General features: G+C 41.1%; 1 protein-coding gene across 6 annotated transcripts in view; it reads right to left on the bottom strand.

The window, feature by feature from the left end:
- ARHGAP44 (Rho GTPase activating protein 44) overlaps positions 1–12,083 on the bottom strand; it is a 214,158-nt gene that overhangs the window by 83,659 nt on the left and 118,416 nt on the right. For all 6 annotated transcript variants that reach the window (XM_017892363.1, XM_017892361.1, XM_017892365.1 and 3 more), the window contains exons 4-5: positions 7,677–7,753; positions 404–515 (exon numbers count right to left, since the gene is read on the bottom strand). In XM_017892363.1, the coding sequence (XP_017747852.1) occupies positions 404–515; positions 7,677–7,753 (189 nt within the window). The remainder of the gene's footprint in view (positions 1–403; positions 516–7,676; positions 7,754–12,083) is intronic.

Below are 12,083 nucleotides of genomic sequence, written 5' to 3'. Positions count from 1 at the left end.
TATATATATATAAACTGCAAGAGGCCTCAGAGAGTCTCTTATGCCTGGTCCCCCAGAATCCTAGTAAGGAGTAGGTGCTGTTCACATCACTGAAGACTTGAGATGGGTGGAGGGTGGGGGTGAAGACAGTTGAGGCTGTGGGTGGGGAAGCGGGTAAGCTGCCAGCTTTCCACCTTACTTCTAGGAATGCCTGCAGGGAAGAGGATGGGTGGGAGAAGGGGTAGCAAATGCTAAAACGACATATTTGGGAATCTTGACCGTGTGGTTGGTTAAGAATCCCTGATGAAAAACGACATCGGGGAGGTTAAGGGACAGAAGTAGAAAGCTGGAAACAGAATGACTGAGGGGCTCCTGTTCGGTATCTCCTTGCTCACTCAGGCCTGGCCTCACTCCTGCTGCTTACCTCGGCCAGCAAAAACAGGGGCTCAATCACGTCTCTCTCTACTTGCAATTCAAAATGTATCAGCTCCTGGGCCAGCTTGTCCTCCGTCTCTCCACAGAGTTTCAGCATCTTCCTGTAATCCAAAGGGGAAACAAATAGTGAATACTCTTGAAGACAACATTTCACTGGCGTTACCCTCTCCTCACTTCCTGGCTCACTTGTGAACTTTTGCAAGTCAGTGTTAATAAGCTGGTTGATCTCCATGGCTCCCCCTGGGCCAACCTGCTCCAGCTCTCTGCATTTCTGAAATAGTCAATGCTTCCAAAAGGTGTCACTCACTGTGTGCCTGGGGCACAAGGGGACATGTGGGGAAACAAGAGAGAGACATGGAGAAAACAGGCACATATGTCGAATTCACATGCCTAAAAATAGTCATGCCTAGAAACAGTCAGATGCTTCTATCTCTGAGAAGAGCACTGGATAGCTAAAATCTGCCTGGTAACAAATCATCACCTTCAAATACACAGCAAAAACTCAATTTCAATAGGTCCTGATAGAAAGAAAATCCTGACTCCTAAGCCATGAAAATGTAATTAGTACAGGGATCTATAGACAATTATCCAATGAAAAAAAAATTCCAAAAGTGGATTAATAATGAGCAAACGACAGAAAGACCTGAATGCCATCTTCCCAGATGACACAATATGCTATTTCTACTGAAATTGTATACAGACCCTTCTCTCATTGTCTGGTACCCATGTTAACTGAAACTCAAGTAAAAAGATTTTACAAACCATCCTGGGCAATATGGTGAAACCCCGTCTCTACTGAAAATACCAAACTGAGCCAGGTGTGATGGTGCATGCCTGTAGTCCCAGCTTCTTGGGAGGCTGAGGCATGAGAATTGCTTGTACCTGGGAGGCAGAGGCTGCAGTGAGCCGAGATAGCGCCACTGCACTCTAGCCTGGGTGACAGAGAGAGACCCTGCCTCAAACAAACAAACAAACAAAAATCAGCTTTTACAATTCAACAAAGTATGAGCAGAGGTAACTGCTTTTTTAAAGTGAGGATACTCCTTTCCTGTTGATATTTTCCCATTTTTACTCTACATGTATGTGTCCCCATACAATATTAATACTGCTGCTTCGCTTAGTTCAGTCTACATGCATGGTTTTACACTGAACATATCCTGATGCTACTTGCTTTTTCTTGTTTTTTTTTTTTTTTTTTTGTTGTTGTTGTTGTTTGAGATGGAAGTTTCACTCTTGTCGCCCAGGCTGGAGTGCAGTGGCACAATCTCAGCTCACTGCAACCTCCGTCTCCCAGGTGCAAGCCATTCTCCTGCCTCAGCCTCCCGAGTAGCTGGGATTACAGGAGGCTGCCACCACGCCCGGCTAATTTTTTGTATTTTTAGTAGAGATAGAGTGTCACCATGTTGGCCAGGCTGGTCTCGAACTCCTGACCTCAAGTGATCCACCCACATCGGCCTCCCAAAGTACTGGGACTACAGGCAGCCTTGTGTTTTTATTTTATCATTATGTTTGGAGCTTACCCATGTTGGTACATGCAGAATTAGATCATTTTGCAATGGAGAATTCTGTTCTATGAATATACCACCATTATGTTAAGCTGTCCCACAAACAAGTTTTTCGCTATTACATGCAGCGCTTCAGTTAATATGTTTGTGCTGTCTCTTTTTGCATGTGTGAAAATTTCACTAGCACAAATGGGAGTTCCCATTGCTCTATACCCTTGCCAACTCTTGGTCTTGTTAGGTGTGTTAATTTCGGCCAAACTGGTGGATACAAATTATTATCTCCTTCTGATTTTAATTTACATTCCTTGACTGCTAGTAAGACTGAATATCCCTCTCCCATGAAGTGCCTGTTCATATTCCTTGGCTATTTTTGTTTTAGGATCTATTTATTTGTAGGACCTTCATATACATAGGTGTGTGAATGAAGATTTTCACTCTTTTTCCTATCTGCCGCAAACGTCAGCACCCAGGTGTACTTTTTATCTTTGCGTCTTTTTAATGGTGTCTTTTTTTCGGAGACGAAATCTTGCTCTATCACCCAGGCTGGAGTGCAGTGACGCGATCTTGGCTCACCGCAACCTCCGCCTCCCGGGTTCAAGCGACTCTTGTGCCTCAGCCTCCCGAGTAGCTGGGATTACAGGTGCGTGCCACTCCACCTGGCTAACTTTTTGTATTTTCAGTAGAGATGAGGTTTCACCATGTTGGCCAGGCTGCTCTTGAACTCCTGACCTCAGGTAATCCACCCACTTTGGCCTCCCAAAGTGTTAGGATTACAGGCGTGAGCCACTATGCCCAGCTTAATGGTGTCTTATATCTGATTTTCTGGTATTTATTCCATATTTCTAATACTACTTAATTAAAAAATTTAAATATTAGCTATTGACATTACAGAAAATGAGAATTTACCTATGTTTCCATTTCCCCTCCTTCCCTTTATTTATATTAATAGATGCTTATTATTTATACTACACTTTGACTCCATATTATTTGGAGTTAATCTGGGTAGTATACTATAATTACTGGTTTTCCCTGCACTCTTACTCGTTCTCCCTGGAATTAATAATTGCCTTGTTTGGCTTGCTTGTTTTCTATGCACCCAATTGAATTCAAAATACTTTGCCACTTTCCTAATTTGTCTGTTAAGATATTGAACCAAAATTTGCTTAACTTACTTAAAAAAAAATTAAACCTCATCCTAAGCAGTGATAAACACCAAATTTATGAGTTTTGTGTGCTAATTTTATTTCTTCTGTTATATATTAAAAATATTACCAAAAAAATATTGAACCATACATCATGTAAATGAATTTCATCTTCTTGAATTAATCCCTCCTGGACCTGTCTCAATGCGAACTGGAACTGAGTTTTCCTCTATCCCTAAGGCACATCTGTCTTCCTGGCATCTTCCTTCACCATTCCCTGGGATTCTCTTCCTCTGCCTTGTGCTGGACATTCTGTTATCTTGGGTCTACCTCTCTTTTGGTCACTCCCTCACCAAGGACACATCTTGCTGTCTTGCTTTAGCTTGCTAAGAAAGAATAGGTGGGAAGTCAATGCTTTTGCCACATATGTCACGGCATTCTCCTCTAACCTCTCATTGATTGAAACTTGGGCAGAATATTGAACTCCTAGGCTGAGCATGCTTCCTTCAGAAGCAGAATTCTGAAGGCACTGCTTAAGAATCTTCTATCTGCCATTGCTGCTTTTGCTCAGTCTGGAAGCATTCACATTTCTGATCCTTTGTATGTGACATGTTTTCTCTCTAGAAGGTTATAGAATCTTTTGTCACCAGTATACATGATGGTGAGCTCTGTGGCATAAACTTAATTCTTCCCATTGTATTGGGAGCTCAATGGGCCTTTTCAGTATAGAAACTCATGTCCTCAAGGTCTGGAAAATGCTGTTGGATTATTTATTATTATTTCTTCCTCTCCTTTTCTAAGAACTCCTGTTATTTGGGCATAAGACTTCCTAGATTGGTCCTCGAATTTTCTAATTTTTTTTTTTTTTTTTTTTTTTTTGAGACGGAGTCTTGCTCTGTCGCCCAGGCTGGAGTGCAGTGGCCGGATCTCAGCTCACTGCAAGCTCCGCCTCCCGGGTTCACGCTATTCTCCTGCCTCAGCCTCCGGAGTAGCTGGGACTACAGGCGCCCGCCACCTCGCCCGGCTAGTTTTTTTGTATTTTTTAGTAGAGACGGGGTTTCACCGTGTTAGCCAGGATGGTCTCGATCTCCTGACCTCGTGATCCGCCCGTCTCGGCCTCCCAAAGTGCTGGGATTACAGGCTTGAGCCACCGCGCCCGGCCGAATTTTCTAATTTTTTTCTATTGTCTGTGTCTTTGTCTTCGTGCTTATCTGGATGATTTCTTCATATTTATCTTCCAAACCTCCTACTGAGAATTTCATATCTTCCATCATACTTTTTCATTTCTACAAGCTTGCTTTTGGTCTCAGGGTATTTCTTGCCCATAAACATTTTATATTAACATTCTGTTTTTCATTTCGTGGACATATTATCTTCCCTTACCACTTGAAAACATAAGTGATTGTTCTCCTAACATTTTTTCCTCCCCTCCACAATCTCTGTTTCTTCCAAGCTGCATTTTATCCACCCCATTGTTTTGGTCTCCAGGTTTCAGGTTAGAGAATTTCCTCAGATGTCTGATGATTTTTGGTGCCTCTCTATATTTAAGAGTGGAGACTAAAAAGCTCAGAGTATGTGAATTCATCTGTAAAAAGATCTGGTTGGGTCACTTATTGAGGCACTGACCCCCTCCAACGTCCTCAGATCTTTAGGTCCTTCCTTTTGGACTAATCTGATTCCCCAGAGAAGTCTCTTCTAATTTCCTGCTTAGAGGATAAAGGCCTGGGGGCTGCATGACTGGGAGAAGAGGGCTGAGGAGTACCAGCATCCACATCCAGTACACATTAGATCTCTCAAGCCTCTTCTTTACTGAATGGTACCCGTACACTCCACTGCACCGAGAGTCCCCCATTCTAGAGATGCTCTCTTATCCCCTCTAGAGAATTCTGCTCAGGTGGGAGAGGGGGGATGACAGCCACCTAGACGCGTGGATGGGGCAGGGTTTAGTGATCCAAGTGGTAAGTGAAAAGCTTTCAACCACATTCATGGGTTTCATCACCCACTCCACCCCCCAAAGACCCACTATTCCAGAGATCCCTGGGGCTGGTTCCTGAGGACTGTAAGCATTACCTGATGTAATTTACATGGGATCTTTGCATATCTACTTCTGGCTTGGGAGTCAGCTTTTGGGGACCTGACAGGTTAGTTCCCAGTCATTCATATGCTTTACAGCTCACAAAACTGTGTTGTTGTTGTCTTTCTGCTTTTTCCTGCCATTGTGGGTTTATGTCTTTTAAGAAAAAAAAAAAAAAAAAATCTCCATATTGTAGTTTTAGTGGATTTTGGAAGGAGAGAAAATCAGATGCATGTTCAATCTGTCATCTTTACTTCCAGCCTTGTTGTGTCATGATATTACACGCAGGACTCTTGGAAATACCATACAACAGGATTTCATGTCTGTCCACCTGAAATTTTCTTTGAACAGTTGAGTTTATTCCATTTATATCTCTTACGATTGCAGAGATAAATGCAATGATTGCTACCACCCTCATTTTCTGTTTTCCAATTATTATGTGTGGGTTTTTTTTTTTTTTTTTTTTTTTTTTTTCTCTTGTAGTGCCTTCTATGTATTTTTTTTTATTTTTCCTTTTCATCCTTTGTTAGTTTGAAAGTTATATATCTTATTTCTATTCTTTTTGTGGTTAGTCTTACTTTTCTAACATGCATATTTGACACTAAATTTATTTTATTTTCTTACTATTTGGACATTAAATTTAAATGTAATACCTTTATCCTCCTTTCAAACAATACAGGAGCTTGAAATACTGATTCTGCCACCACAGAAACTTAAAGTCCTTCTCTTTTGCCTTGTCACGTCTCTAAAAAATATTGTTCTTTGTTAAAATGCTATATAAGCACGCCTGTAATCCCAGTACTTTGGGAGGCCAAGGCGGGTGGATCACTTGAGGTCAGGAGTTCATGACCAGCCTGGCCAGCATGGTGAAACCCCATCTCTACTAAAAATACAAAAATTAGCTGGGCGTGGTGGCACCCGCCTATAATCCCAGCTATTTGTGTGGTGGAGGCAGGAGAATCACTTGCACCCGGGAGGCAGAGGTTGCAGTGAGCCGAGATTGTGCCATTGAACTCCAGCCTGGGTGACAGAGCAAGAATCTATCTCCAAAAAAAAAAAAAAGAAATGTCTACGTAAGCCCATGTTCTAACTATCCTCTGATCTACTCATTCCTAAGTTCTTCCATGTGTATGTGCTACACATTTTAATAAAATCTATTTGCTTTTCTCTTGTTAATCTACCTTTTGTCAATCTAATTTTCAGGGCCCAACCAAAGAACCTAAGATGGTTTGAGAGGAAAAAAAAAAAGTTTCCTCTCCTACAACACAATTTTTTTCCTACCTTGGTACTTGTACTTCTCATCTTTCTTCTATTTCTGTGAAAGAGATGTAATCTATTTCATATAGCCTTAACTATCCCTTTCAGTGAGAATATGCAGGTAGTATCTTCTTCAAATCTTTGCCTGAAAATATCCTTACTCTTTCCTATTTTATCATAGAATACTAGGTTTCTTCAATTTTCGCTCAATACTTGAAGACATTACTCCATTATCTCCTGGCATTCACTGTGGCTGATGAATACATAGTTTGTTATCAGTTTAATTGCTATTTTATAGTAATGATCTTTTTTTCCCTCTGGTCAATTTTACATTTTTCTATTTTTTGTTGATAATCTGTGGTCTTACTATAATATGTCCAGGGATGAATTTTTTTCTTGTTGATCTCCATCAAATCATTTTGTGCTCCTTAAATCTAAAGACATGTTTTCTTTAAATCTGGAAAAGAAAATTCAACCACACACTTCCCCTTCTCCCTATTTTCTTCCTCAGGAATTCCCACTAGATGGAATGTTAAGCTTTCGCATTTATTCTATCACCCATGTTTCTCAGTTTAAGAATGCCTACATCCTTATCTCTGCACTTCATTCTCTTCATTCTGGGTGGCGGCTCTACATCTGTTTTCAAGTTCAGCAATTCTTTATTTGTGTATAATCTTCAGTTTCTGTCGACTAAAGATCATTTAACATTTTCAGCATAATTTTGGAAAGTTCTCTTTGGTTTGCCTTCCATCCTGCCTATTCTTTTTTAATATTGTTTGATTCTCTTGTCAAGGATTCTGTTTTTTAATTTTAAAATTTCCATTTAAACAATTATTTCATATTTTCTTCCATACAGTTCTATTATTTTTAGTTCTCAGGGTACTGACTCTCCTACTGATTGTGTCTGCCGATGCTCTCTCATGACGATTCTATTTTCAGTGTGTTTTGTTGTAAGCTCAGCATGAGCAAAGGCTGCTTTTCTGAGAATCTTGTAAGTTCTGACATTTGAATTGAGAGGTTTCATATTTGCTTCTGCTAGGGCCCTAGGGATTTCAATTGTCCTTCATCAGTTTCATGTTAATCTCTCTACTTGGGCCTTGCCTCACTGCACAGACAATATGACTTCAGAGCCAAGAGTTCTGATTTCCCACTGGTAACATTTTCCTTTTTTCCACCAAAGTCCCCAGTGAGAATTCAGGTGCTTCCCTGAGAGGGTCTAGTCCCCTTTGCACAGATGGGGACTTACCTAGATTTGGCACCAACCCACGCAAGGTGTCACCTTACCCAAGAAGTGTGTCATCTCCCAGGATAGCTGATCCCTCCATCAGACACTGAGCCAGTGTTGTCAAAGGCAACTTTTTCTGAAAAGAAAGCAAATGGTGTAATGAAAGCTACTTTCCATATTCATCTGTTGCATCTAAAATAGCAAAAAGTCAAATACTTGCCGAGGTATTTTATCAGCTATAACAAGCTGACTTTAAAATAGGTTTAAACCTAGAAATTCATAGTGTACCATGATGGGTTAGACTTAGAGATGTCAAAATTCAGAAAACGAGAACTGAATTATATTTGCCACTTTGCGAAATAAGCCTAAGGCTAACATGCTGCATTTTAAAATGAGGTAGGACGGCAAGAAGGAAAAATGAGAAAAATTTAAAATGATGTTAACAAAGATTTGAGCAATGCCTTAATTTCCAAAAATAATATGTCTCTTAAAGAGTGTCTTTGCCTTATTTTAAAAATGAGGCAGTGGCTGGGCATGGTGGCTCACGCCTGTAATCCCAACACTTTGGGAGGCTGAGGTGGGGGGATCACCTGAGGTCAGGAGTTCGAGACCAGCCTGGCCAACATGGTGAAACCCTGTCTCTACTAATAATATAAAAATTAACTGGGTGTGGTGGCGCATGCCTGTAATTCCAGCTACTCGGGAAGCTGAGGCAGCAGAATGGCTTAAACCCGGGGAGGCAGAGGTTGCAGTGAGCCAAGATTGTGCCATGGCACTCCAGCCTGGGCAACAAGAGTGAAACTCTGTCTCCAAAATAAATAAGTAACTAAATGAGGCAGCTATGGTCAAAAAAGAGACAGAAAAGTGTTCACATGCAATTACAACCCAGAAAGAGTAAGCGCCAAAATAAAGACACACTCCAAAAAAGATGGATGGCCGAAGAGCATATGAAAAGATAATTAACCTCATTAGTCATTAGGGAAACCCCAATCAAGGTCTCACTTTATACTCACTAAAATGGCTATAATAATATTAATACTTAACAAAACAAAAAAAAAAATAAGGATTGGTGAGCATAAACCTTCATGCATTACTAGTGGAAGTTTAAACTGGTGCAGCACTGTGAAAGTGTACTTAGTATCTCAATAAGTTAAGCAGAATTATCACATGGCACAGCAATTCCACTCCTGGGTATATATCCAAAGTAACTGAAAACAGATGTTCAAAAAAGAGGTACACAAATGTGAAGAGCAACACTATTCACAACGGCCAAAAGGGGGGAACAACTCAAATGTCCACCAATGAATAAATGGATAAACAAAATGTGGTATATCCATACAATGGAACATTATGCAGCCATGAAAAAGGGAATGCTGCATGCTATAACATGGATGAATCCTGAAGACATCATGCTAAATGAAATAACCTAGACACAAAAGTACACATATTGTGTAACTCTATTTAATGAAATATCCAGAATTAGCAAATTCATAGAGGCAGAAAGTAGATTAGTGCTTGTCACAGGGCTGCAGGGGTGAGTAAAATGGGGAAGGACTGCTTAATGGGTATGTGGTTTCCTTTGGGGATGATGGAAACATTCTGGAACTAGATAGTGGTGGTAAATAGCCTGTTAAAACCACTGTACACTTTTAAATGCTACATTTTATGTTACGGGGGGGACAGACAAGCTGTGATAGGAATTTAGCATGACCCGTTCCCCATGCTAAGTATCAAAGAGTTCTCTCCTTTCTGAACTAAGACTAGCCAGTACACACAGACAGAACAAAAACAAGGTAAGAACCACTAGCACCTTCTCAGGTCTTCCAATCTACATGGCTACAAAGGTAGTTCTTCAAATAGAAAGTGACTGAACTACACCCAGCCCAGAGTCTCCTGGTGTTAACACACAGAGAGTTACCACTTATAATTCATTTACTAATCCAACATTTATGGAGGGCAGGCACCACACCAGTGATGAATAAAACTAGGCACTGTTCTCATGGAACATTTTTCTTTTCTCTTTTCTTTCTCTTTTCTTCTTCTTTCTTTCTTTTCTTCTCTTCTGTTTTGTTGTGTGTTTTGTTTTGTTTTTTGATACAAGGTCTTGCCCTATCACCCAGGCTGGAGTACGGTGTTGCAATCATAGCTCACTGAAGCCTCTAGCTCCCGGGCCCAAGCAATCCTCCTGCCTCAGCTTCCCGAGCAACTAGAACTACAGGCACGCACCCCCACGCCTGGCTAATTTTATTTCTAAATTTTTTGTAGAGATGGTGTCTCACTATATTTCCCAGGCTGGTCTCGAACTCCTTGGCTCAAGCAATCCTCCTGCTTTGGTCTCGAGCCACCACACCCAGCCACAGAACTTACTTCTAATGGTGAAGATAAACAATAAACATCATCATACCTTGCCCTAAAGTTACTCTTTTCATCTGGTTGTTCATTTGTATCCTTTATAATATCCTAACTGATAAATACAACTAAAGTGTTTCCCTGAGTTCTCCAAGCCATTTTAGCAAATTATCAAACCTGAGGAGGGGGTTGCGGAACCCCTAATTTATAGCTGGTTGATCAGAAATACCAGAAGGCTAGATTTGCAACTGACACGCTAAGTAGGGGCAGTCTCATAGGATTGAGCCCTTAACCTGTGGGATCTGACACTAACTCCAGATATACAGTGTCAGAATAAATTGCAAGACACACAGCTGGTGTTCAGAGAGTTGGAGAACTGCTTGGTGTGTGGAGAAAATCCCCCCACACATGTGGTCACAGAAGTGTTATATAAGTGTAGACAAACAGAGTGTGTTTTTCAGAGAAGCAGGCATAATATTCCAGTTGTAGCCTCACAGAGAGGGCATAGCTTAAGGTATTAGTTCTCAACCAGGGGTGATTTTTGTCCTCCTGGGGTCATTTGGCAACATCTGGAGACATTTCTGATTGATACCACATGGGAGATGCTATTGGCATCTGATGGGTAGAGGCCAGGGATGTTGCTAAACATCCTACAATGCACAGACCAGTCTCCTCCAACAAACAATTACTAGGCTCAAAATGTCAATAGTGCCATGCTTGAGAAACCAGGTTTAAATTTGCAAGTGTCTACAATGTCCCAGTGACAAGTCAGTGAAGACGCTTCGTCTTGAATGTCAGATGGTACAATCATAGTACTGATGAGCTCACAGAAAAAGACCATTTTGGTTTGTGTTAAACATTCACAGTCCCGTGACCTGCCATCAGGGCAAGACTTCAGCATTTCTGAATCTTTTTGAAATTGGACAAAGAAGAGAGGATTTGCCTATAATAAAGGGGACTTCCGACAGTCCAAGAGTTGACATCCTTTGAAGAAATACATCTACCAAAAGGTAAGCAGAGTTTTCCCAACTATGGAAAAAGACTAGTCAGATTATCCTGTCAGGGAGTGGAGCAGAAAACTTTGCCCAAGGGTGACCAAATGAATGAAGGTCAAGATCCACAAGACAAGACCGGCCACTGGAGGAACATGAGGTTGATCAGACTTCTGGAGGGAGGATGGAGAGGGGACAGCCAAGCAACTGTTCTGCAAAGTGCGACTGGAAAACACAGTTTGGAGTTACAGGGCTGGAGGCACCCTGCTCCTGAGCCAAGGAAGCTACATTTTCCCATCATTTTGAGTCATTTATCACCTGCACTAATGATTTCGAGATCCTCTTAGGTAGCAGAGAGGACAGAATTAAGTGAATTCTCAACGGATGTGCTTTTTAATTTTAACAACGAGCACAACCTTTCCCTCTTGCCCTTTCTCATTCTCTATCGTATCTCTTATAGTAAAAGAATTAATTCGCCTGTAATCCCAGCACTTTGGGAGGCCAAGGTGGGTGGATCATGAGGTCAGGAGTTTGAGACCAGCCTGGCCAATATGGTGAAACCACATCTCTACTAAAAATACAAAAAAGTTAGCCATGGGTGGTGGCGCACCCCTGTAGTCCCAGCTACTTGGGAGGCTGAGGCAGGGGAATTGCTAGAATCTGGGAGACAGAGGTTGCAGTGAGCTGAGATTGTGCCACTGCACTTCAGCCTGGGTGACAGAGTGAGACTCCTTCTCAAATAAATAAATAAATAAATAAATAAATAAAACTGAAAGATGCCAGAAGATTTATAGTAAAAAGTCCCTCCCACACTCACTCATCCCTCAACCACCTCATTCCCCTCACCAGAGACCATGACAGTGACCAGATTTTGTGTATCCTTTCATAAATATTCTAAGCAGATTCAATTATACATACATGTGTGTGCGTCTGCTTTTAGTATTTCTCCCCACGTTAGCATACTCAATTTACACACCACTCTGTGCCTTGCTTTCCTTTTCACACAGAGATAGACACCTTTCATATCATTTCCTATCATTCCATATGGAACTGTCTTGTTCTTTTATTTTAATGGCTACAGAGATCATTGAATGAAGATGAGAAAATGTATTTACTCGAGTACCG

This window comes from Rhinopithecus bieti, unplaced genomic scaffold (genome assembly GCF_001698545.2).
Source record: "Rhinopithecus bieti isolate Rb0 unplaced genomic scaffold, ASM169854v2 scaffold_20098, whole genome shotgun sequence".
Taxonomy (NCBI): domain Eukaryota; kingdom Metazoa; phylum Chordata; class Mammalia; order Primates; family Cercopithecidae; genus Rhinopithecus; species Rhinopithecus bieti.
The sequence above is the reverse complement of the archived record's forward strand: the minus strand, read 5'-3'. Positions and strand labels throughout refer to the sequence as shown.